The sequence below is a fragment of the Haliotis cracherodii genome, unplaced genomic scaffold (assembly GCF_022045235.1).
Source record: "Haliotis cracherodii isolate W230 unplaced genomic scaffold, xgHalCrac1.p SCAF_8, whole genome shotgun sequence".
Lineage (NCBI taxonomy): Eukaryota > Metazoa > Mollusca > Gastropoda > Lepetellida > Haliotidae > Haliotis > Haliotis cracherodii.
Window position 1 is genome coordinate 19823011 of NW_027266341.1, and position 27420 is coordinate 19850430.

General features: G+C 41.1%; 1 protein-coding gene across 1 annotated transcript; it reads right to left on the reverse strand.

The window, feature by feature from the left end:
• On the reverse strand, positions 1 to 27410 carry LOC139450400 (START domain-containing protein 10-like). Its single transcript, XM_071232091.1, has 6 exons — positions 27156 to 27410; positions 18391 to 18538; positions 8456 to 8559; positions 4631 to 4748; positions 2159 to 2211; positions 1 to 573 (listed from the first exon to the last, which is right to left on the reverse strand). The coding sequence occupies exons 1-6, from the start codon at positions 27309 to 27311 to the stop codon at positions 355 to 357; spliced, it is 798 nt and encodes a 265-aa protein (XP_071088192.1). The 5' UTR covers positions 27312 to 27410; the 3' UTR covers positions 1 to 354.
• Between the last annotated feature and the right edge of the window lie 10 nt (positions 27411 to 27420).

Genomic DNA, 27420 nt, shown 5'->3' on the forward strand with positions numbered 1-27420 from the left:
CAACAAAAGCAGATCAGATCAGATCTTGATCAGTAAAATGTAAAACATCAATATTGAAATCAAGACCTGACAAGAAGTGAGTATTCAACCTTTAACATGCCCTAAATATTAGGTTCTGCTAAAATTTGCTTCATATATTCTCTTCTTAGAATTGGTCATTGATCTTATATGTCATCAGCAGATGCCTGTTGTCAGTGGTTTAGACCAGGCCAGTGTCTGTAAACAGTAAACACGCAACTGTCCATATCTTATAGACAACGCATACCAGTTTACAAGATGTTGGTGATATTGTCCCTCAAATTTACCCTTGGTCCCAGTCATTGATATAATACAACACTCTGACTACAACTAAAGCTAAAAATCTTCCATTCGTATATCTTCCTCATTTATGTCTTCTTCCTCATCAAGAGACTCCTGGGAAATACCAGCATTGATGGGCTTGATGGCGGCAGGGTCAAGACGGGGCAAATTACTCATCATCTGCTCAGCGTTGAGCCAAGGTTTGAAGTGAGGGTTATTCTTGCTCTTCCAGTCTTTATATTTCTTACAAGCTTTGTAGATCCGGCTCACAACCTGGGAAAGAAAAAGCAATGCTGCTTGGTTAGGGAATGGTCATTCATTACAGGATGGGGAGTGGGGTAGGGGAAGGGTAGGGGTAGGGGTAGGGGCAGGGGTAGGGGTAGGGTAGGGGTCGGGGTTGGGGTAGGGATAGGGGTAGGGTAAGGGTAAGGGTAAGGGTAAGGGTAAGGGTAAGGGTAAGGGTAGGGGTAGGGGTGGGGTAGGGGTAGGGGTAGGGGTAGGGGTAGGGTAAGGGGTAGGGGTAGGGTAGGGGTAGGGGTAGGGTAAGGGTAGGGTAGGGGTCGGGGTTGGGGTAGGGATAGGGGTAGGGGTAGGGTAAGGGTAGGGGTGGGGTAGGGTAGGGGTAGGGATAGGGTAAGGGGTAGGGGTAGGGGTAGGGGTAGGGGTAGGGTAAGGGGTAGGGGTAGGGGTAGGGGTAGGGGTAGGGGTAGGGTAGGGGTGGGGTAGGGTAGGGGTAGGGGTAGGGTAAGGGGTAGGGGTGGGGTAGGGTAGGGGTAGGGGTAGGGTAAGGGGTAGGGGTAGGGGTAGGGGTAGGGGTAGGGGTAGGGGTAGGGATAGGGGTTGGGGTAGGGATAGGGGTAGGGGTAGGGTAAGGGTAGGGGTGGGGTAGGGTAGGGGTAGGGGTAGGGTAAGGGGTAGGCGTAGGGGTAGGGGTAGGGGTAGGGTAAGGGGTAGGGGTAGGGGTAGGGGTAGGGGTAGGGGTAGGGTAAGGGGTAGGGGTAGGGGTGGTGTCAGGGAATCAGGGGAGGGTCACCATAAAATATTACAGTTGCTACGGGAGGGTTGGGAAAAGTAATGGGGGGGGGTCTTCCAAAATGTGACAAGTTGACAAGAAGGTCATTATTTTCAGTACATTAGTGAATCACAAACCTTGGCCACCCCCCGCCACCTCCTACCCCCCTCCACCATATTAACAGACCAGTCCATTGGCCATTCATATTCAATTTATTTATTTCGAATATAATTTATTTTCTAGGAGTGAGTGATTTAGTATGGTTTTACGCCGCTTTTAGCAATATTCCAGCAATATTCCAGTGGGGGATACCAGAAATGGGCTTCACTCATTGTACCCATGTCGGGAATTGAACCTGGGTCTTCAGCATGATGAGCGATCGCTTTTCTTTTCTAAGAAGTTTATGCCAATGTTAAATGACATAAAGGATAACATCATGCACGCTTCCTGTAACCATGGTAACTGATAACATGTTGTTTCCATTCTCATTCTACATCCATGCATAAAACTACCAAAACATGTAACAGGAATAAGTTTACAGCAGCACAAATAATTTATGATGTATCACACCAACCATGACCAATAATTGTTTACGGAACTGAACATTATTGTCCATAACAATGAAGTAACTAAAAACAGAAATATTTCAAATTTGAAAGCACAGAAAATGTCAATAATGTACCAGTTTTGATGGCTATGATGTTCATTAAATGCTTTGTTTTCAAATAACATATATTATGCTTCAGTTAAAATGATTCAAACAGCCTCCGACGACCTTGCCCTAAAGGCAATGAATTACCTATAAATGGCTGTATATGGTTAACGGTAACAATAGACACCACCCACCTTTGGGGCCAGCATGTGTGTCAGCTTGTTCACAGCCCAGGATGGCAGCTTGCCTGAAACAGAAGCAGCACTGTGCAGACGGAGGGGAAACAGGGTTTAACATCGCATATATTATGTTGTGTGTGGCGTGGTGTGGCATGGCGTGGCGTGGCGTGACGTGGCGTGGCGCGGTGCGGTGCGGTGCGGTGCGGTGCGGCCTGGTGCGGCGTGGTGTGTGTAGGTGTGGTGTGGCGTGGCATGGCCTGGCCTGGTGCGGTGTGGCGTGGTGTGGCGTGGTGTGGCGTGTTTTGGCGTGGTGCGGCGTGGTGTGTGTAGGTGTGGTGTGGCGTGGCGTGGCATGGCCTGGCCTGGCCTGGTGCGGCGTGGCGTGTTGTGGTGTGGTGCGGCGTGGTGTGTGTAGGTGTGTATCTCATTAATCTGAACTACTTCAGACTTTCTCAGACTGCAGGTATTCTGCATATTTGTTGTTTGTTTGTTGCAACATCTGCTCATGCACGGATGTTTGAAACAACCCAGCATTTGACAGTTTTTATCAGGACATTCTAACAGCACATATTCAAATAAGATAGGTCGGGTCACCAACTAAGACTGAACAAGTTAAAGTGTTGTTACAAGAGTTAGCCGAACCCATTGAACATAAAAAAGTAGTGTTATGAGCACCACAACTGCTTTTGCTGTACTGGACATTTTCATCCTGTGGGTGAGCAGTGTTTTTTTGAAATTACAAGATTAAACAAGATTACTCTAACGTAAGATATCGTCATACACAGGTCATGACTGCCACAACAGCTTGATCAACTTGTGTAAACAAACTGACCACATCTGACGAGGTACTTGGTAAGAAGCACTCATATTTTTCACATTAATTTCATGATTTACAGTTTTCAACACCGTTCTGTAGCAACTAAATACCAAGAAATTTTCTTTCTAGTTTGGCTTGGCATGAATATTCACTAGAGCATGGTTCATTGCTGATGATTACAATAATGGCTACTGCACTTGAGATCAGGTGATGGGAGTTTTCAACTGATACAACTGATATCTATTTCCCTGTGATAACATTATTGTCTGTCTATCTTCAACAACTGTCTATCTACAACAATGTCTGGCCTGAATGCTGATACCTGTAGTCCTGTGACTTTGACATAAGCATGTTGAGGTCAAGGGTGAAAGGTTGACTATAGACATGATCCACCTACACAATGTTTCCTCACTATCAGATGGCCTTATAAACCAGAGTGAGTGAGGGTATTGTGTGGGTGAGTGAGTGAGTGAGTGTGTGGGAGGTAGGGTATTGTGTGAGTGAGTGAGTGAGTGGAAGGTAGGGTATTGTGTGAGTGAGTGAGTGAGTGAGTGAGTGAGTGAGTGAGTGAGTGGTTCTACAGTCTACACCGCTTTGAAAAGTGTTTCAGCTAGACAGGGAAGAAGTCTGAAATGACACAGTTGTTATATCGTTACCATACCCCGGTATATGTCATTGAAACCCATGAGCACTGGTATGGTGCTGACAAACCTAGAAACATAATCAGGATGGGCCGGGATATGAACCCACAATGATAAGATTTGTCAAACAGCTTTTTAGTCAACTGGACCACCTGTGCCTCGACCTTAAATATGACCATCTGATCCATCAATTGTAATCCCCATTAGGGCACAGAGAATAATTGATTATGGAGAGTTAGCATGGTTAGTTGAGCTCAACACAGCTTCGATCTTAAGATTTCCTAAATGTGTGAGCAAAGCCTAACGGATGCATGTCGATGACATTGATAAAACCCAACAAGAACAATATGGTGACTAAGAGCCCGATTAGAGAGTAACACCACACCTAAGGGACCTAAGTCTGCAATGACAAAACAGACAAAATCAGTCAAAATGGACAACGATGGGTCACAAATTGTTTTTTGATACAGTCAAACCTCGTTACCTCGAACAAACCAATAACTCGAACCTATTCTCCAGTCCCAACTTCCTTACTATATTATGTTCATGCCTCGTTTGGCTCGAAGTTGGGATATGTCGAAGTTACAACATGATCCTGCTTGGTTCTAGATAACAGGGTTTCACTGTATAACCTTAAATTAGTAAAAAGGGTGAAAGAATTGGTGGAAAGTGTTACTGAATATAACATGGATTAGATTAAGAAGTTACCGGTAAGCATAGTAAGTGATGATCCATTTTGATCTCTTGGAGGGGGAGCTTAGATGACTAGTTTCTTGAGAAATATGCCTCAAAATGAATAGTTTGCTAGCAGTGGTGAAAGTAAACAAACGTTACAATTTTTGTGTTATTAGTGAAAATGAATAGATTGTTTGATGGTGCTCAGTAAATAAATATTTTGTTGGATACAGCTGAGCAAAAATTAGATGGTTCTCAAAAGAAATCCCCTCACACTCCCTCAATACAAATCAAAAGGACACTCCCTTATACATTATTGATTCATCTGGCCTTGGCCTTTGACCTTTGATTTACCTTTAGGATCTGACTGGGAGATGTAGGTCAGCTGACATCTGTCGTTATCCAGCTTACGAATCATGTAACCCGTGAAATATGAAATACCTCGGATGAAACCTTTCCTTGGTGGGCATTTCTGTAATGGAATTGGGAAAAACATGTATATTAAAAACCACGATTGATAAGTCATAAGTTATTTCCAAATTACAAAAATGGAAACATGAGTGCATGTTTTGAAAGCATAATTGTCATGTTTCTATATGTTTATCATGAATTCTGTATTATTTGACTAAACGTTTACGTGTGAAGCAAGAAATAATGAGGACTAGCTGCTGTTGGTAATAACTCTGCAGTTGTTGTATCAAAGTATCACTACCTATAGAATAGTTTGGCCTGAAATTAGCCACATCATAGTTTGTACCAGAAAAATTAAGAAGATTAAAATCACAATTATTTCTATAAAATAAATCAGTATAGTTTCTACAGTGATTTTTCATGAAAGTATTATTTGGAAAACCAAATCACAGACATGATAGATCAGCGATTACACAGGGAAACAGTACTACAACGACATATTTTCTATATGGAAAATCAAAATATCAATATATATTACCAGTATTCATCTAGCCATCATAATACCCTAGGCAACCTTGCCAGATGGATCAGCTAGGTTTATAATGAACCATTCATAAATTACTTTAATATGAAAACAGTCCAATATGAAAGGATATGATATAAGAGTTCACTCCATAGAGATGATAAAAAAGCCATTTCATCAATAAAATGTCTGGCAACCGATACTGCACGTCATGCATGACAGTCCCAGGACTGGTTTATAAACAGCTGGTGATGTAGCTGGTGATAAACATGATATAGCTCGTAACTCCCTTCTATGCATTAACATACTCCTAGTCACCTTTCCTACATTAACCTGACTGTTGTAGTTACTACCTGTCTGTATCTTTCCTCTCACGAGCGTGTATTGACAAATGCTCATGTTTGTCTATCAATTAGGGCTTTTATGTTTTTAGCAGTTGGTTGACAAGACTGATCGACATAAAAAACGGAAAAGAGGACAAAAAGGTTTGGTATCTGCTGTTTCACAGTTAGATGACCCAGAAAAGTGTCAGTGAAAAAATCAAAGCTGTTTGGAGAATATAACTACTTTCAATAATAGACTAATCATTGCTGATAGATCCTGAAACTACTTTAGAACATTCAAACAAAAGCTGATTAAAACATCAGTTTATGTTCATCTTGATGTTTGCTTCTAGTATTTGTGCGTGTATACCGGAATCTGACCACCAACACTAGACATGCTGAACACAATGTTCTGTCAAGTAAGAGCTTGATTGTTTATTATTCGCAGTATGTGAATACAAATGGTTTTTTCCTTGTTTTGGACCATGTACGCTAACTTAAGGGAAACACAAGTTGTGAACCAACTAGTACTAAGAAAGGCCTTATGTTCCCTCTCCAGATCATTGCACCAACATTGTTTTTAGTTTCATTATGTGGCATATCTTAACTGAATCAGGACATTGAATAGAAAATGTGTGTACAGCTGATTGGCATTTCTGGCTTACGAGACAAGCACACACAGTACCTTATCTTATCATCTGCATATAAAACAATGCCTCGCATACAGTAAATACAACTAAAATGGTAAATCATCGCAAATATCGCATTTTCATCGACCAAGTTTGTTAACACAGTGTTGTGTTTGGCCGCGCACATTATCAATTTTCCTGAAAGTTGTACCGCGGAATAGGGAGATACACATTATACCGTATTTTCTTGAGTATAGTGCGCACTTTTTTTCGAAAAAACCCCAGCTATGTAGAAGGGGGTGCGCATTATACATGAATTATGAGTTTGGATGGTTTTTTCCCCCATCCAAGAAAACGTGTGTACAGCTGATTACTGTTTCCGGCTTAGTTTACGAGAAAATACACGAGGTAATCTTAATCCCTAGATATAAAACAATGCCTAGCAGAACAATAAATACTATTTAAACGGTAAATAAACATGTCTGGTGATTTTTTATCTCAAATTTCGAATTTGTACTGACGAAGTTTCTCAGCACCCGTTCGTTTGCCGGACTTCGCTGAAAGGGTACGATGTAAATTTTTCTGCGCATAATATTCAAATTTCGTTTTTTTCAAAATATTGAACCCGCTAGAGGGGGGTGCGCATTATACATGGGTGCGCACTATACTCAAGAGAATACGGTACTCAGTTGTGCATTACACGCAAGAAAGTACAGAATCTACTACATTGTACACTCTGCTAATGATCAATAAATCTATAATCACCTTGACATAATTAAAAAAACAAAAACAGTATCAGAGGAAGAATGTTTCATTCATCAGGGCTCGAAAAATACACTCGTCCGTTCGTATTGATGAGTGGCAGCACGTGCATGGTGAGAAAGAAGTGAATCCCATCCTACCGGGTGATTCAATCGTTTCTATTCATCTCTAATCAAATTCAATAAAAGACCATATTTTCTTGAGTATAGTACGCACCCAAGTATAATGCGCAAATCCCTCTTGGTGATTCAGTATTTAGGAAATTAAGAATGATTGTCAACATTAAGACACCTTCTCCGCATACCAATCAGTGAACTGTTTTTGGTTCAATTACTTTATTGCCTTTGAACTACCTTGCCAGTCGACAGAAAAAACAAACAAACTGTGTATTGTTTTAAGGAGTGCTCTACGCAGCGCTATTAACTGGTGCTATTAATGTTTGATTGGATAATTTCAGGTAAGATTAATGTAAGGATATATTTCTTACCATTGTCGATGGGGTTGGGTGAGTCGCATTGATAGTGAGTCGCATTTTTGGCTAGGGGATCATCAGTTGCATTAATTTGGAGAGGTTTACAGTGCATTAAATTTATAATAATCATAAGCATGATAAGCGAAGCACTTTTGTACCACTGATAGCTATTCCTGGAATGTTTTTTACGTATTGAACAATGAAACCAGTCACCGTAGAGGCTCCCGTGTGCACTATCGCGAAAAGTGAATGTTGACATATTATATTCAAACTACAACAAATGAGTCAAAAGACTTTATGGGTGTCCAAGTATGACATTTTTTATATATATCCACTCTCTGTCAAATAAAGTTTGTTTCAAGATGTCAATGGCTGTAATCTGACCATGATTACTGAAAATAATGGTGAGTAGTGCAGTCTACCGATCACTTCACAAATGATTTCACCAAAATGTATGTAAACAACATGGAATAAAATTTTGGTACACATGCATTATACCGGGTACATCCACCATGTTTGATGCTACTAATAAAGCCGCACGTGACAGCTCATGTACTTTATACCTGAAACCATGGTAACATTCCAGTTCATATTATCACAAATCAATTTAAATAATCCAGTTATCAAGTGACTGAGTGAGTGGTTTTGGTTTGACGACGCTTTGAACAATGTATCAGATCTGTTACAGAGTGTCAGCTTGATGTGGGAGGTATGGTGCTGACAAACCTAGAAACATAATCAGAGGGAACCAGCATTAGAACCAACGATCACAAGTTTCCGGCATGCCCAAGGGATGCAACTCTGCAAATTGTGTGACCCTTCAAGTTATTGAGACAAACAGACAATCCAGTCATCGATATTGTGAGCAACAATCCACGTCATCTGTGCACAATGGCACACAATCAACAAAGTCACCTATCCATCTTATAACAAGCATAAGTTGGTGGGGATCTATTCTAACCTAGTCTAACCCCCAGGTTGGATGGGTTCTGAATGACACGAGTCCAACATGCAAGGACTGCCTGTCATCCGAGCCTAGCACCTCTCTAAGATGTTTACCTCATGGTTGACGGAATGGTTGAAGATGTACAGCTCTGCACCAGTGTCCAGCCACGACCGCTGGGTTACAAAGTCTCGGTTCCTCACTGGAGGTGGGCACCGAACTGAAAAATAACACATAGGCATTTAGACGTGATAGACACAAGACAGAGAACTTATGGGTGTCAACTTTTTTATTAGGAGGAACACAACGTTTCGGAGTATATGCTTACTCCTTTACATAATAGGATGCTGAGAGCATATATATATGTGCACGTAAAAACAACAAGAGTAATAAGCATGATAAGTTAACAAAGGTGGAAACATTAACAAGCAAAGCCAATAGTTACTTAATGCTTACTGGTTATTAGCAATGGACAAATAGAAGGCAGGGGGTTAAATCAGAACTGATGGTAATTAGCAATGGACAAATAGAAGGCAGGGGGTTAAATCAGAACTCAATGGACAAATAGAAGGCAGGGGGTCAAATCAGAACTGATGGTTATTAGCAATGGACAAATAAAAGGCAGGGGGTTAAATCAGAACTGATGGTTATTAGCAATGGACAAATAGAAGGCAGGGGGTTAAATCAGAACTGATGGTTATTAGCAATGGACAAATAGAAGGCAGGGGGTTAAATCAGAACTGATGGTAATTAGCAATGGACAAATAGAAGGCAGGGGGTTAAATCAGAACTCATGGTTATTAGCAATGGACAAATAGAAGGCAGGGGGTTAATTAGCACTGATCAGTTCTAATCTACTCCAGGCTTTCTTTGTTATCTTAATACTTTTGTTGTTCTTACATGTACATATATACATATCTCAGCATCCTATCATTCATGGACCCGACGAAGGAGTAAGCATATACTTTGAAACGTTGTTCCTCATAATAAAGAAGTTGACATCCATAAATTCTCTTTCAATACCCTTTAAAGCATTGAGACGTTGGATATCCATTGAAATTTTATAATATAACCAAAGTTCAAATTTCTGAAAATTCAAAAGGCACCACTAGAACCTGATCAACATGTATACAAAGACATCTTGCTCAAGCAAGTGTCAGGAGAGGAAGAGTTGGGTTCAACGCCACTTTGAACATTATTTAATGAATATCATGGCACTGTCAGCTTGATGCTGACAGGAAGCCCAAGTTCTTCAGGCCTTGCATATTTACAATGACATTATCTAGTTTTCATGATTAATCAACTGTTCACCTTATTTAAGGGCACCATCAGCTCATGTATGAATGTTTGAAAACCCCACCATTTGACAGTTTGGATCATGATGCAGATATGGAAAGGCGTCATTGAAAAGGGAACCAATAAATATGTTTGTTGTGGTTTAACACAAAACTGAGACTGGTTATTCTCTGGCATTGATGTTTTATATTATGTTTAGGGTAAGGGGCATTAACAAATAATCTTTTTATTTGAAGTTTACTCGACATATTGCTTTTCCATTGGAAGAGAAGCATGTCACATGACTGTAAAACTGATGTTCATAGAGGTATGAACGACACAATTCAACATTCATACATTTGTCACAATACTGTACTCGATTGTCTTGAAATGACATAAACACAGACGGACTACCTCCACATTCCTGGGGAAACCACTGGAGTGAGTGAGTTTGGTTTTACGCTGCTTTTAGCAATATTCTAGCAATATCACGGCAGGGGACACCAGAAATGGGTTTCACACATTGTACCCATGTCGGGAATTGAACCCGGGTCTTCAGCTTGACGAGCGAACGCTTTAACCACTAGGCTACCTGACCGCCTGGGAAACCACTGGAAATTCCCTTGCACGAATACATACAACAGCGTTGTTTCTTGATCATTTAGACCCTTTAATCTTGAACTCAGAATTTTAGCATACATTGAGAAATGTCAGACACTTTGACTGCATGATCGTTCACGAATATCCTTGCCATGATCCAACCCAGCTGACTCTTTTTTGTGATTTCTTACAACTCAGTAGACATCCTTAAACAATTCCAGTCCTCTAGGAATCATAGCAATAGTGTCTCTACATCAGTATCCAACTATCAGCACATGCTACATAAATTATTCATTGAATGACTGAACATGCTGAGAGAAGTATATATTGTTAGCATTGGTATACATTTTATTTATACCCCACTTTCAGTCATGTTGCCATGGTTTCTTATGTTTATATAGTACTTAAGTAATAGTAGATGTATTGAACTATACATCTCTCCTTTTCAGTGTAGGATTTACAATAACCCTACTATTATCTTATGGTGACATGTCAGGATTATTTACTTGAATGCCTTCATACCATTTCACATATGATCCAAAAGTGATGATGAAACAGGTAAACATTGAAACTGATGTTTGTAGTTGTTTGTTGTTTAACGCCGCACTCAGCAATATTCCAGCTATATGACGGCGGTCTGTAAATAATCAAGTCTGGACCAGACAATCTGGTGATTGATATCATGAGCATCAATCCATGCAATTGGGATCGATGACATGCATCAACCAAGTCAACCTGATCCCGTTAGTGGCCTCTTACGACAAACATAGTCGTCTTTTACGGCAAGCATGGGTTGCTGAAGACCTATTCTATCCCGGATCTTCACGGAAACTGATGTACGATTATAAAATTTAATTGCTGAGCTTGTTTGCTTCTTGTTTAATGCTATAATCAGCAATATTCCAGCTATATGACGTTGGTCTGGAAATAATAAGGTCTGGACCAGAGCGATATTGTGAGCACCAATTCATGCCATTGAGGTACAATGACACACAATCATCAAAGTGTTTTTAAAATGTTTCATTATGGACCAGTCTACACCCTTAGATATACATAACTTTCATTGTGAAAATATCCGAAAACGTGAAAAACTATTTCCATTTGTGTATCCTCCACATGCTGCCACCTAAGCCTCAGTGAGCTCGTGATACGGTCACTTTGATGTGTTAAGCCATATTGTCATACACCTAACTGTCGCAGTTGTAATAGTAGGTCAAAATAATTATGCAAAACGATATGTAAAGCACACCGAAAAGCTTTCATTAGGCCCATCTGTCCTTATTTCAGATAAGTACATTTGTTTACAAAGGAGAGAAAAGTCGAGTCACGTGATAAGCCTACACACCGCGGTGTGGTCACTAGACAGAAAATTCTGTCAAAGAATAAGGCAAGCAGAGCCATGTAAGCTCGGGGTTACTGGCTATTGTTTACAAAGTTTCAGAGCGGTTGATGTCCTGTCCATTTCAGAGGGGTAATTGGTAAGTTCTGCGCCTCACATAGAAAGACTTGATCTAAAGACATCAAAATATGTTTTTCAACATAGTCACCTTCCACATTGATACACACACCTTCTCTTGGCTGTCCAATAACGTTCTACACATCTGCTATGACATCATCTTTCAAGCCTAAATGGGTTTCTGTTTGAGCTTTGTTTATGTTTGGTGACTGATAGAAGACTGACGGAGTCAGATCAGGAGAATAGGGTGGGTGCTGAAAGAGCTCATTGTCCTGATGAGGAGCACACCTTTTCTCAGCTTCCCACGTCTCAAAGTCTCAATTTCATCCTGTAAATGCAGCATGATATGCTCTGTTTATTGTCTGGGCTTTTTGGAAGATGACAGCTCCAGCATCTCAGAACATGAAGGCAATTTCCAGCTAATGCGAGTCTTTACCTTCTTTGATGCTGGTGATGTCAAATACTTCCACTGTTTCGCTTTCTGTATCAGCTTCAAATAGAGCAACATTATCTCAAGATGTGTGCCTGGTGTTTTTTTTATCAGATGTCAAAAGCTTTGGAACCAGTCTGGCAAATGAACTCGTAATATAACACTCGCCATTTGCCGGCTGGTCATCACCGTATCATCTAATCTCCAAAGCCAAAGATTTCACTACTAAGCAATTCCTTCTGTGTGAAACTGAGAACGTACATGCTAATCAATCAACCCCTGTACCATGCATACCAAGGCTAACACTGCATCTGTGACTTGCACATACTGTACAGATGCATGAAGCTAGTGTCAGCAGTGTGTTATTTGATCTTCAATGCACCTGGCGTCACCAACAGTCACAGTAACTGGGACAGTTCACAGTCTGGCACATGCTCTGGACACAGACTTTTACATACATGTCTACTCTTTCATTTTTATTATCAAATTTATTCATATATATCTAATTTATCTTTTGTAGTCTTAACCTGGTAATTCCATCAAATGTTATAACCATCAGTAATTCAGGCATAACACTGACAAGCTTTCGGATGTTCCTGGAACCGTAAGCTGAGGATTTTTATCAAGTTAATAAGAAAGATATAATGGTAACAACTTCTACTACCCCATGGGGATACTGGGTTAGAATATATCCCCAGCAATCTGTGCTGGTCGTAACCCCATGGGGATTCCAGGATAGAATATGTCCCCAGCAATCTGTGCTGGTCGTAACCCCATGGAGATTCCAGGATAGAATATGTCCCCAGCAATCTGTGCTGGTCGTAACCCCATGGGCATACTGGGTTAGAATATGTCCCCAGCAATCTGTGCTGGTCGTAACCCCATGGAGATTCCAGGATAGAATATGTCCCCAGCAGTCTGTGTTGGTCGTAACCCCATGGAGATTCCAGGATAGAATATGTCCCCAGCAGTCTGTGCTGGTCGTAACCCCATGGAGATTCCAGGATAGAATATGTCCCCAGCAGTTTGTGCTGGTCGTAACCCCATGGAGATTCCAGGATAGAATATGTCCCCAGCAATCTGTGCTGGTCGTACCCCCATGGAGATTCCAGGATAGAATATGTCCCCAGCAGTCTGTGCTGGTCGTAACCCCATGGGGATTCCAGGATAGAATATGTCCCCAGCAGTCTGTGCTGGTCGTAACCCCATGGGGATTCCAGGATAGAATATGTCCCCAGCAGTTTGTGCTGGTCGTAACCCCATGGAGATTCCAGGATAGAATATGTCCCCAGCAATCTGTGCTGGTCGTACCCCCATGGAGATTCCAGGATAGAATATGTCCCCAGCAGTCTGTGCTGGTCGTAACCCCATGGGGATTCCAGGATAGAATATGTCCCCAGCAGTCTGTGCTGGTCGTAACCCCATGGGGATTCCAGGATAGAATATGTCCCCAGCAGTCTGTGCTGGTCGTAACCCCATGGGGATTCCAGGATAGAATATGTCCCCAGCACTCTGTGCTGGTCGTAACTCCATGGGGATTCCAGGATAGAATATGTCCCCAGCACTCTGTGCTGGTCATAACCCTATGGGGATACCGGGTTAGAATATGTCCCCAGCAGTCTGTGCTGGTCATAACCCCATGGGGATACCAGGATAGAATATGTCCCCAGCAATCTGTGCTTGTCATAACCCCATGGGGATACCGGGTTAGAATATGTCCCCAGCACTCTGTGCCGGTCATAACCCCATGGGGATTCCAGGATAGAATATGTCCCCAGCACTCTGTGCTGGTCGTAACCCCATGGGGATTCCAGGATAGAATATGTCCCCAGCAATCTGTGCTGGTCGTAACCCCATGGGGATCCCAGGATAGAATATGTCCCCAGCAATCTGTGCTGGTCGTAACCCCATGGGGATCCCAGGATAGAATATGTCCCCAGCAGTCTGTGCCGGTCATAACCCCATGGGGATCCCAGGATAGAATATGTCCCCAGCACTCTGTGCTGGTCGTAACCCCATGGGGATCCCAGGATAGAATATGTCCCCAGCACTCTGTGCTGGTCATAACCCTATGGGGATACCGGGTTAGAATATGTCCCCAGCAGTCTGTGCCGGTCATAACCCCATGGGGATTCCAGGATAGAATATGTCCCCAGCAGTCTGTGCTGGTCGTAACCCCATGGGGATCCCAGGATAGAATAGGTCCCCAGCAATCTGTGCTGGGCGTAACCCCATGGGGATTCCAGGATAGAATATGTCCCCAGCAATCTGTGCTGGTCGTAACCCCATGGGGATCCCAGGATAGAATATGTCCCCAGCACTCTGTGCTGGTCGTAACCCCATGGGGATTCCAGGATAGAATATGTCCCCAGCACTCTGTGCTGGTCGTAACCCCATGGGGATTCCAGGATAGAATATGTCCCCAGCAATCTGTGCTGGTCGTAACCCCATGGGGATCCCAGGATAGAATATGTCCCCAGCACTCTGTGCTGGTCGTAACCCCATGGGGATTCCAGGATAGAATATGTCCCCAGCACTCTGTGCTGGTCGTACCCCCATGGGGATTCCAGGATAGAATATGTCCCCAGCACTCTGTGCCGGTCATAACCCCATGGGGATTCCAGGATAGAATATGTCCCCAGCACTCTGTGCTGGTCGTAACCCCATGGCGATTCCAGGATAGAATATGTCCCCAGCACTCTGTGCTGGTCGTAACCCCATGGCGATTCCAGGATAGAATATGTCCCCAGCAGTCTGTGCTGGTCATAACCCCATGGGGATTCCAGGATAGAATATGTTCCCAGCAATCTGTGCTGGTCGTAACCCCATGGGGATTCCAGGATAGAATATGTCCCCAGCAGTCTGTGCTGGTCATAACCCCATGGGGATTCCAGGATAGAATATGTCCCCAGCAATCTGTGCTGGTCGTAACCCCATGGGGATACCAGGATAGAATATGTCCCCAGCACTCTGTGCTGGTCATAACCCCATGGGGATACCAGGATAGAATATGTCCCCAGCACTCTGTGCTGGTCATCACATGGGGATTCCAGGATAGAATATGTCCCCAGCAATCTGTGCTAGTCATAACCCCATGGGGATCCCAGGATAGAATATGTCCCCAGCACTCTGTGCTGGTCATCCCATGGGGATTCCAGGATAGAATATGTCCCCAGCAATCTGTGCTGGTCATAACCCCATGGGGATACCAGGATAGAATATGTCCCCAGCACTCTGTGCTGGTCATCCCATGGGGATTCCAGGATAGAATATGTCCCCAGCAATCTGTGCCGGTCATGCCATGGGGATTCCAGGATAGAATATGTCCCCAGCACTCTGTGCCGGTCATCCCATGGGGATTCCAGTATAGAATATGTCCCCAGCACTCTGTGCTAGTCATAACCCCATGGGGATCCCAGGATAGAATATGTCCCCAGCAATCTGTGCTGGTCATAACCCCATGGGGATTCCAGGATAGAATATGTCCCCAGCACTCTGTGCTAGTCATAACCCCATGGGGATCCCAGGATAGAATATGTCCCCAGCAGTCTGTGCTGGTCATAACCCCATGGGGTTTCCAGGATAGAATATGTACACAGCACTCTGTGCTGGTCATAACCCCATGGGGATTCCAGGATAGAATATGTCCCCAGCAATCTGTGCTGGTCATAACCCCATGGGGATTCCAGGATAGAATATGTCCCCAGCAATCTGTGCCGGTCATAACCCCATGGGGATTCCAGGATAGAATATGTCCCCAGCACTCTGTGCTGGTCATAACCCCATGGGGTTTCCAGGATAGAATATGTACACAGCACTCTGTGCTGGTCATAACCCCATGGGGATTCCAGGATAGAATATGTCCCCAGCAATCTGTGCCGGTCATCCCATGGGGATTCCAGGATAGAATATGTCCCCAGCACTCTGTGCTAGTCATAACCCCATGGGGATCCCAGGATAGAATATGTCCCCAGCACTCTGTGCCGGTCATAACCCCATGGGGATTCCAGGATAGAATATGTCCCCAGCACTCTGTGCTGGTCATAACCCCATGGGGTTTCCAGGATAGAATATGTACACAGCACTCTGTGCTGGTCATAACCCCATGGGGATTCCAGGATAGAATATGTCCCCAGCAATCTGTGCCGGTCATCCCATGGGGATTCCAGGATAGAATATGTCCCCAGCACTCTGTGCTAGTCATAACCCCATGGGGATCCCAGGATAGAATATGTCCCCAGCACTCTGTGCCGGTCATAACCCCATGGGGATTCCAGGATAGAATATGTCCCCAGCACTCTGTGCTGGTCATAACCCCATGGGGTTTCCAGGATAGAATATGTACACAGCACTCTGTGCTGGTCATAACCCCATGGGGATTCCAGGATAGAATATGTCCCCAGCAATCTGTGCTGGTCGTAACCCCATGGAGATTCCAGGATAGAATATGTCCCCAGCAGTCTGTGCTGGTCGTAACCCCATGGGGATCCCAGGATAGAATATGTCCCCAGCACTCTGTGCCGGTCATAACCCCATGGGGATTCCAGGATAGAATATGTCCCCAGCAATCTGTGCTGGTCGTAACCCCATGGAGATTCCAGGATAGAATATGTCCCCAGCAGTCTGTGCTGGTCGTAACCCCATGGAGATTCCAGGATAGAATATGTCCCCAGCAGTCTGTGCTGGTCGTAACCCCATGGGGATTCCAGGATAGAATATGTCCCCAGCAGTCTGTGCTGGTCGTAACCCCATGGGGATTCCAGGATAGAATATGTCCCCAGCAATCTGTGCTGGTCGTAACCCCATGGGGATTCCAGGATAGAATATGTCCCCAGCACTCTGTGTTGTTTGTAACCTCATGGGGATTCCAGGATAGAATAGGTCCCCAGCACTCTGTGCTGGTCGTAACCTCATGGAGGATTCCTGATGAATCAGGAGATCAGGGTGGTGACAATATTGATGGTGTGTCACTGTACCCTGACGGCACTAGTTGTCCACAGTTTGTGTGGTTTGCTGATATCATTAGCAATGTCCCAAACTGTCAGGCATGTAATGAACCAAGACACCGACCACCTGATCAAATCTAGTCACCTCTTATGACAAGCAATAGAGTGCTGGCCCTGTGCCATGAAGCAATCACAGCACTTCAACTGTCATAAGTCTATGAATAGGTATGGGAGCTACAATTGTCACAGAGCTAAGATCACTTTGGAGAACGGGAACGGGACTCTGGGGATCTATTCCAAACCAGGGCCCTAGAGTCCACAGACTGATTAACATGGTAGAACCCAAATCATTCACTTAAACCAAAATAAATTGTTCAAACAGTGTTATGTTGGCAGAATACTTAATATGGAGTTATATCCTCTCATCACTGCTCAAAGAGGGTCGGTCAGATCTTCTACTAGCCCAAATATAGCTCTAAGCACCATTTTCAGTAGAGTTTATGGACTATTATTACCTGAACTTACAAGGCCACACAGAATTTCACTAGACTTGTGCTTCTGACTAGTGGGTAAAGTCACAGACCCTTATTTTAGTAGGGACAAAATGTCAAGTAGAATGTTGTTCTTAAATTCACCCTGGTCATATGCAACAAACCAGTTGACACTGTGCCAAAAACTAGTTAGTCAACTAGCCCAAGTTTGGCTCTTAGTATCATATTTAGCATGTAGATTTTAGTGTTATTATACATGTTACATGGACTATTAGCATTGCTTACTAGACCAAACTGCACTTTACTAGACTGACATGGGACTAGTGGCTTAAGTTGCAGTGGGTGAGTATGGATTTACGACGCTTTTAGCAATATTCCAGCAACATCACGACGGGGGACACCAGAAGTGGGCTTCACACATTGTTCCCGTGTCAGGAATTGAACCCGGGCCTTTGATGTGATGAGTGAACACTTTACCTACCAGGCTACCCCACTGCCCTACTAAAGGTGCAGACTGAAAAGGTCTAATATGACATCCAGGAAAATGGGTCCAGTTCTCTGTTTGGTTAAGGAAAAAGCTGAACCTGGAGAGAGAAATCTATAGAAAACCATGGCAACTATGGCAACAGATCCAATCTGTTCAGGGAGGGTTTAGAAGTGACAAGCCCTTGGATTTACTACATATTTAGCGAACACTCAAACTCTCTTTTTAACATCAGCAAACATGGTGTAGCTTTCAAAATATTTTGCATTTATTTGTTTATTTATTACAGTGGTAAGTGCTTGCTTGAATAATGAAAAAGGTGACAAATTCATAAAGTCAGAGGAACACTAAGTATTTTAATCATCTTACTTGCATAGTAGCCAATGTCATTGAAAGGGTTAATGACGCAGATCTCGTAGCCTTCCAGCATTGTTTGATCCCAAGTCTTCCTGTACAGTGGATCGTGAAGGACATCATACAATGTTGAGGCATCAATGTCGTCAAATATTGTGCGAACCTACAAAAGTCATAAGATGCTATAATCATATTGATGTAATACTTGGCTTTTTTAGATAATAATAGACATTTCTTGTGGTGCTGTTCAGTAATAAATATTTCCATGACACTATTGCTCACCTGGATATGTAACCAACAGTGTAAAATGTCAACAAAGACAGACACTTAACATGCTTAACAAAAGTTGCTGTCAGCGTTGACATACAAATATTTTCTACATGAATAAAAACTGATTAAAAATCAAATAATTTGTACAAAATATGTCACCATAAACATGATAAAGAGTTCAGCTCCCTCAGTTTGGCAATTTCAGAGAAGACGTTACAATGCAAGTACCGGTATGCATTCTGTGAGAATTCAAGAGCAAAAAGTTTACGGTTGCAGACATACTGAAAATCAGATTTGAACCTCTTGAAGAAAATCACATGTTATCACCGGTGGGTATATGCATGTGATGCCTTGGCTTCATCGGTCCAATGATTTTGGAGAAGATGATCTTTTCAGAAAGAGGAATTGCATTTTGAGAGACTTTAAGAGCTGTGCAAAGGTCAAAGCAAGGTTAACAAATTATTGTTAATACAAAACACGGAATACAGAAGTTGAGCACCACTAGTGACTACACATGTACCGAAATTTCATTACAATTTCATCAAAAATGGAAGAGTGATGGCCATAAGAAGGTTTTTCAATATGGCTGAACGTGTTGAATAAATTAGGGTGTCATCAGTGGTGGGAATCAGTGTGTGAAGTTTCAGCTTCACTGGTCCAGTGCTTTCTGATGACAAGGTGTTCATGACACATGACGGACGACAGATGTCAGACAAGACACATGCTCACTTGACTCTCACTTGAGATAATAAGTATAAAGCTGCACAGACAATTATAGACATTGTAAATATTTTAACATTTTCATCATTAACATCATTAATTGTAATAGTAACAAATACAAAATAAGTGCTATATATGGATACAAAACTAAAGAAACTTGAAAATTGTGCGTTATTAACATGTCAGTATAATTTAAGATGTTGAAGACTAAATTTCTCTCGAACAACTTTTGTAACAATGGTAACCATGGAAACTAATTCATCAACCTGTAGAACATTTCCCATAAATCCTTTGTGTCAATATGGTCAAGTGTCATGGCATTTTAAATACTAATAATTCTAATATAAACATGATGCAAAAACTGAGAAATGAAACTTATATTCGATAATTATTATGTATATCCACAACTAGGAAAATACCTGACCATGGACTACCATTATTAATCAGGATAAATAATCCTGTCTACATTTAGTACACAATGTTAACATTTTTCTGAATATATATACCCCTGGTATATATCAAATTTATCCTAACTAGGATAAAAGGCTGAGAACAATCCAGTTTCTTTCGGGAATATCATCTATTATTGTCCGGGAATATTATCTATTACGGTATTTTGTTTTCAAAATATACAAGCACTGGTATGTGAAATTAAATGCATTAAAACCTGTGTATGATAAATATCCTATTTATAACCCAAGCAGCTGGTGCTTGTGGAGACGTAGTGACATTCATTAAAACATGATCCGAATGATCCAAACAGTTCTATGTCATGGGGCTGAGTAGGCTGGTGGCAAACTGTGGCAGGGGATCTCAGCAGGCCCTCACTATAAAACCAGCATTAGTCTGAACAGCACAAGTGGCCACATACACACACATGTCCCTTTATAAATGCGATAATCTTGAATGGGACATTAAACCTCATTTTACTTTAAGTTATAAATGTGACATTTGCATGTTTCCAAAATCACCACCTCTTTCAATAAGTCACAACTGACGGTGACTTTCAACATGTTCACTGTACAACATTACAGTAATTCTAATATATCTATCATTTCATTGTTTTCAATGCAGAGCATGTGATTCCTATCAGTAGGAATGATTTCAAATCCAATAACAGCTGACAAGCCCCAACCTTATCACCAGAAGTTACACTTTTTAATAACCAAAATATTTTGAAAAGGGTGAATAAGGGGTGAGTGAATGTTGTTACTATGGTTACCTGTGGTTAGATAATGTAACTGCCAAATTGGATTGGTTTATGAAAGTTTGAAACAATACCTGTTTGGGGAATTGGTCAAACATAGAAAAAGCTATTATTGATAATGATTGAGGTTAATGTTGGTAAATGTCTAAAATGTCTGTGCTCAAATCGAGCTCCAATGCTTTTGCAAAGTGTTGTTTATTTCAGATTTAAAGGTGTAATGAGAAATTGTGCATAGTAATTTCTTTCATCTCACCCCATTTGCATGTGTTACGTGAAATACTATCATTTTCATATTTATTCACTGTGGATTTACAAGTTAACCACATCATTTTCAAGTTACCACAGTTATATTTTACATTATTACTACCTTCCTCAAACTCACCATGCCCGGAGTATACATTATATCATAGCATGTAAGAGTGAGTGAGTATGGTTTTACACTGATTTTAGCAAAATTCCAGCAATGTCATGACGGGGGACACCAGAAATAGGATTCACAGATTGTACCCATGTTGGGCATCGATAACCTGGGTCTTCGCCATAATGAGTGAATGCTTGAACCACTAAGCTACCCGACCGCCCCTCATAGCATGTAAGAACAAACATTATCACAACACAACACATCTGCAAGGAAATATTGCACCAGGCCTTGATCCATGTCCAATATCCAATTCTTGATGCTTAATAAAATATTCTTTATCCCTTTCATCATGTGAATTGGAAAATAAATCAATAATGCCTTTGTTGTTGGATGCACAGAGCCATAATCATGATAATAGCAAGTCAAATATACACTATGGGCAGCTGTTTCAACATGTGTTCACATCAAATCAGTATTTATTAGCTGACATGCTGATTTGAATCAACATTAAGCCTAGGAAATACAATTTTGTAATTTTAAGCAGTGAAAATAAGGGATAGTGTTGTCAAGGGCACAGAGTTGGAAATAAGGATGGGACAGGTAACTTGGGTACTCGGGTCGGGTGGGTCCTGACTAGGACCCGGGTACCCACAGGACTACTGTCCGATATGGAAAAGTTTGACCTTAGCCCTGGCAAAATGTATTTAGATACACATGTAAAATGATCTGGTCATGCATACACTGAAGTCCAGGTAGTCCTGTTGGTACCCGGGTCCTAGTCAGGACCCACCCGACCCGAGTACCCACAGGACTACCTGGACACGTGGTTAGTCACGTGATATATTGTTTAATGACAAAAATTATCTAAAACTCTATAGTTACACTATAAGTGACTAATGTTCCTATTTCTTTCTGACAATGCACCCATTCCTTAAGACTTTTATATGTTTGAATAAACATGATAAAGATAAAACTTCAGTGTATGCATGACCAGATCATTTTACATGTGTATCTAAATACATTTTGCCAGGGCTAAGGTCAAACTTTTCCATATCGGACAGTTTGTACCCATGTCTAGATATCTACAGCAGGCACCTGGGTAGGGTCAGGTAATAAGGTGGTGGATACCCCGGTTGTAAATTTGGACTCCTCCCAGCCGTAGTTGGATACTCTATTCATGATAATGTGGTGAGGTCAAACATGCATTGATCAGTTGATGGGGTTTAACGTTGCATTCAAGTTTATTGCATACACTGCATGTTCAGTCCTTCAGTGTGATATGGGTACCATTTTGGTAGGTCACGTATCAATAGAAGACATATATTAGTATGAACATTAGCGGTGTTCATTATAACTGGAATACCGCTATATTGCAATACGGCCATCAACAAGACATGTATCGCAATACAACCCTTGTGTATTGATATTTTCCGATAGTCACAAAAAAAGTAATATATAATAACATAAATAATATCTACTAACATGAGGCATTAGGATGGACTGGGTTTCTATAAAACCATTTAAACAGCACACACTTCACGCTGTTTACATTAAGATTCCATATTGATGACAAAATAGGTAGTCTCGTTTATCCATACTACCCATCTCATAATTTGTAGTCTCGATTATTGAAAGGAGAAGTACCATTTGAACATGTTGAACAGTACAAATATATTTATCATACCTCCATGTCAGAATGATGAGATCTGATTGGTCCATGTGATCTTGATAAAATACTATGTACCGAGCCTTGAAGGGGAATACTTTTCTCAGTGGGGAAATAAATCTCTTATATCCCACCACGATCAGGTCAGGGGAGAGACAGAATAAATCCCTATAACCCGCTTCAAAGCAAAAAGCGGCATGCTTCTTCCGAGTAAATGAAAGTCATGTGGCATAGTGCAAGCTTACTCCAGCTCAATTGAACAGCTGTTTTCTATCAATATTGAATATGTTTGAATTCTTTAACAATGTCATACTAAAACATGTCGGTTACATAAATTCATTGTAGCAGGATCACTCAGGGTACAATGCTGGATGCCAGTGGTATAAAACCTAACGAGGGATGCATAAAACCCCATAATCCCATCGTGCTCCTGCTCAGTGTTCCCACTGGCTTTTGAAACTGCCAGTCCTGGTGGACTGGCAACTCTAAAAATAACCAATCCCCACTAATTTTGGCAGTCCCATCTTTCAACAAATTAAAAATGTATGAAAATTAGCTGGTTTTAATTCTTTCAACATCATGTTCAGTGCAATGAGTCATCTCTGAAGTAACTTAGTTAGATCTACATGTCATTCACACTAACTTCAGTCACAATTTTCTCTCCCTTTTTTTAATATTCTGAGACAAAGTCACTACAAATGGATATTTTACCTTGAAGCAAAGTAAAATGTTATTTCCTTGCATTAAAAAAAGACAAGGGGATGACCTGATGGTAACAGACAAGCTGACTTCTTTAAAAAAAATAATTTCTATGAATATCACTGATGTTTTGTTCAACAACAAAGATTTATAAGGATCGTTATTTGTCGGTCCAGAGGGACTGGCAGTCACCTGAATTACCAGTCCAAGCCTAAGTTTACCGGTAAAAAACTGGTAATTATCGGTAAACGGGAACACTGCTGCTACAACTTATGGTAATTTGTGCCCTAATACATATTGCAAAATGTATCGCAATACCGAGAGCTGTATTGCGATATATTGCGATATGATTTATGTGCCAATACACTCACCCTAACGAACATGATGATAAACCATAAACATGCTGTCCCAGACACTGTCTTATGGACTCAAATCAAGTAAACCTGTTTCAGTTGGGTTACTATTCATTTTCTTTGATAATGGAAACGTTTCCTCAAAATGTCATATGTTGAACTTCACATTGTATAGAATCATGTTTTAGTGAGAACAGTATTCTATCGCAACAAAGTGTATTGTTGCCATGGTGACAGCCCGACATGGAGGAGTTCCATATATCTTTTGTAAATAGGAGTGAGGTCCTACTCCCATAATGCATCTGCTGAGTGGAATTCACTTCCTGTAGATTTAAGGTCCCTTTGAACAATTCCAGAATCAGCTAAAGACACACCTGTTTCCTTTGACTTTTAAATATTAATACATATTGACATTTATGTGCTTTGAGCACATTTAAGTGTAGAGGTTAGCACCACATTAGAGGCCATAATTATTATCATAACATGGATTATTAAAACTGGAGATTTGATGCTTTGGTGTCAGATTCACTCAAAATGACTATAATCGTCTGTGTGTCCAGGGGGCACTGGTGACCTAGTCGTCTAAGGCATGCATGCAGGTCTGCATCCTGGTCTGCCCTGACCATGCTCCAAGTTTTTTACAGACCCATACCTGTGCTGTTGGGTTTTAAAAAAGTGGTAACATCTAAATAATCTAACGCCTTCATCACTTTTAACTTCCCCCCACAAGCTGAAATGTTGTAATAAAACTGAAATACTGTCTTTGTGTGTCCTGACTGTCACATCCGACTTCCTCCACTATGAAGCCAGACCATTGATCATTGTTCACACACATCCTCTTAAACACCAGTCATTTATCAAACATGACGAGTCAATTAACAGCAATGCACATCCTTATTTGTGTTATACATGCAATACACTAGATCAGATGATACAAGCTATATATCCCTTATACACTAGATCAGACGATACAAGCTATGTATCCCTTATACACTAGATCAGATGATACAAGCTATATATCCCTTATACACTAGATCAGACGATACAAGCTATATATCCCTTATACACTAGATCAGATGATAGAAGCTATATATCCCTTATACACTAGATCAGACGATACAAGCTATGTATCCCTTATACACTAGATCAGAAGATACAAGCTATATATCCCTTATACACTAGATCAGACGATAGAAGCTATATATCCCTTATACACTAGATCAGATGATAGAAGCTATATATCCCTTATACACTAGATCAGATGATACAAGCTATATATCCCTTATACACTAGATCAGAAGATAGAAGCTATATATCCCTTATACACTAGATCAGACGATACAAGCTGTATATCCCTTATACACTAGATCAGACGATACAAGCTACATATCCCTTATACGACCCGTGAAGATTCCGGGGAAGAATATGTCTTCAGCAACCCATGCTTGCCGTGAAAGGTGACTATACTTGTCGTAAAAGGTGACTAACGGGTTCGGGTGGTCAGGTTCGCTGACTTGGTTGATGCATGTCATAGATCCCAATTGCGTGGATCGATGCTCATGACATTAATTACTGGATTGTCTGGTCCAGACTCGATTATTTACAGACCACCGGCATATAGCTGGAATATTGCTCAGTGTGGCGTTAAACAACAAACCAACCAAACAACATATCCCTTATTCACTAGATCAGATGATACAAGCTATATATCCCTTATACACCAGATCAGACGATACACGCTATACATCCCTCATACACCAGATAGGATGATACAAGCTATATATCCCTTATACACTAGATCAGACAATACAAGCTATATATCCGTCATACACCTGATAGGATGATACAACCTATATATCACTTATACACTAGATCAGATGATACAACCTGTATATTTCTTATACATCAGATCAGACGATTCAACCTATATATTCCTTATACATGTTATACACTAGATCAGAACATACAACCTATATGTATCCTTGCTAGTAGTACACACCTGTGTATACATATTGTGATCAGACGATACAACCTATTGTAAATCAGATGATACAACCTATATGTATCCTTGCTAGTGGTACACACCTGTAGACATATTGCGTCTGCCAAACTGATGGACAGTTTTACAATAGGAACAAAACATGAAGGATTTTACTCCTCACCACAAAGGATTGGATATACATGTAATTTCTCCTGGTGCATATGTTTAGTTACAGCACTGTAATGTCATTCAAGAGCATTCCTTCTCCATATCCTTCATCAATGTCTCTGTAAAATGGATCTCTGGGAAACATCACAACAGCAACAGGTACTAAAATTCTGTCTGTTCTCGGACATTGTTCTTTTCATCATGAAATTGATAATGTTCTATTCTACATGTTCTAGTTAAGTAATCCACAAATTCATTAAAATGACATCCTATTGAAAGATGATCCATCACAAACTTCGAGTCATCGATGGAAACTGTTGGTCCCAATGCTGATATCTTACTGAGTTTGGTTTGTGAATCAGGTTCGAAATGAATAATAATAATCTGTAATGCTTACTAAAAATCACTTTCAATGAAATTAAGTTTACATATTTTGGGGTAAGTGATTAAAAAAGATTAAGAAATAGAAGTATGATTATTAGTGATTTGGAGATGTAGGAGGTGCACTGTAATTTATCCTTCCAGGATAATTCATAGTCACCAGTAGTAACATATATTGCTGTATACCCCGTACTGGTACTGCTATATTAATTAATATTGTTGTTACCATGGTTACAACTAGCAGGTGTAATTTACAAGGCTTTATTAATAAATAGTAATGTTATGCAGTTAACTGATTGCTGATAGATGACAATGGTAAATATAATAGAAATAAAGAATAAATGAATATCACCAATGAATAAAGCATATATACTACTACATAAATAATTCTTATTGTTACTAAACATATGAGGTGCCGTTTTCCCACGACAATCAGTTCCTGTTTTCACACGTGAGGTGCCTTTCCACCAGAGGAAATTGGAGCAGTTTTGCTGAGGTGACGTTTTAGCTTGCACCAACCATGCCTACCGATATGAATAGGCATATATGTTTTGATTCACCCATCCCTCGAAATGCCAGCAATGTTGTCATAAGAATTAAAATAGGGCATGGGCACATGAAGATAGAAAAACTGATATTAAACAATGAACAGAAGAGGGGTTACGGTAACCACAGCTACAGGACAGGGATGTACATTGATGGTAGTTAAGTACAGAAATGTACCACAACGGGCATAACTATGGCCATATGTAAAATTAACTTCCCTAAGGATGAGCAATGAGAAACAATTCCTCTAACCTAACGAAAGTAAATAACAACTCTCATATCTATATAAACACCGGTTATCATGTAGACTGGTCTACAGTAAAAACAGTCAAAACAGTATTATAATTTCCAGTAAACACACACATGTCACGGAGTCCAAATCAAAGGAGTGATTGTCAGGTTAACCATTATACATAAAAATGACTCACCTTAACCATTTTGAAATTTGACACATCGTTTGTTTTCGTCCACACCGTCGTGCTCTGTTTATTGATTTCTAGTTTCCAGTCAGAATGATCGTCACACATCGTTTGAAGTTTTCTGAAATCGGCATCTTCCGCCACCCTCACCTCGCCGATTTCCATTTTGAGGTATCTTGAGGTTACCTATTTGATATATTCTTGCTTTGCCAAATGCGTACCCTAACTTCGGTGTCGTCGACGAGCGAGTACCTGTCAGGTGTGTTGACTCGAC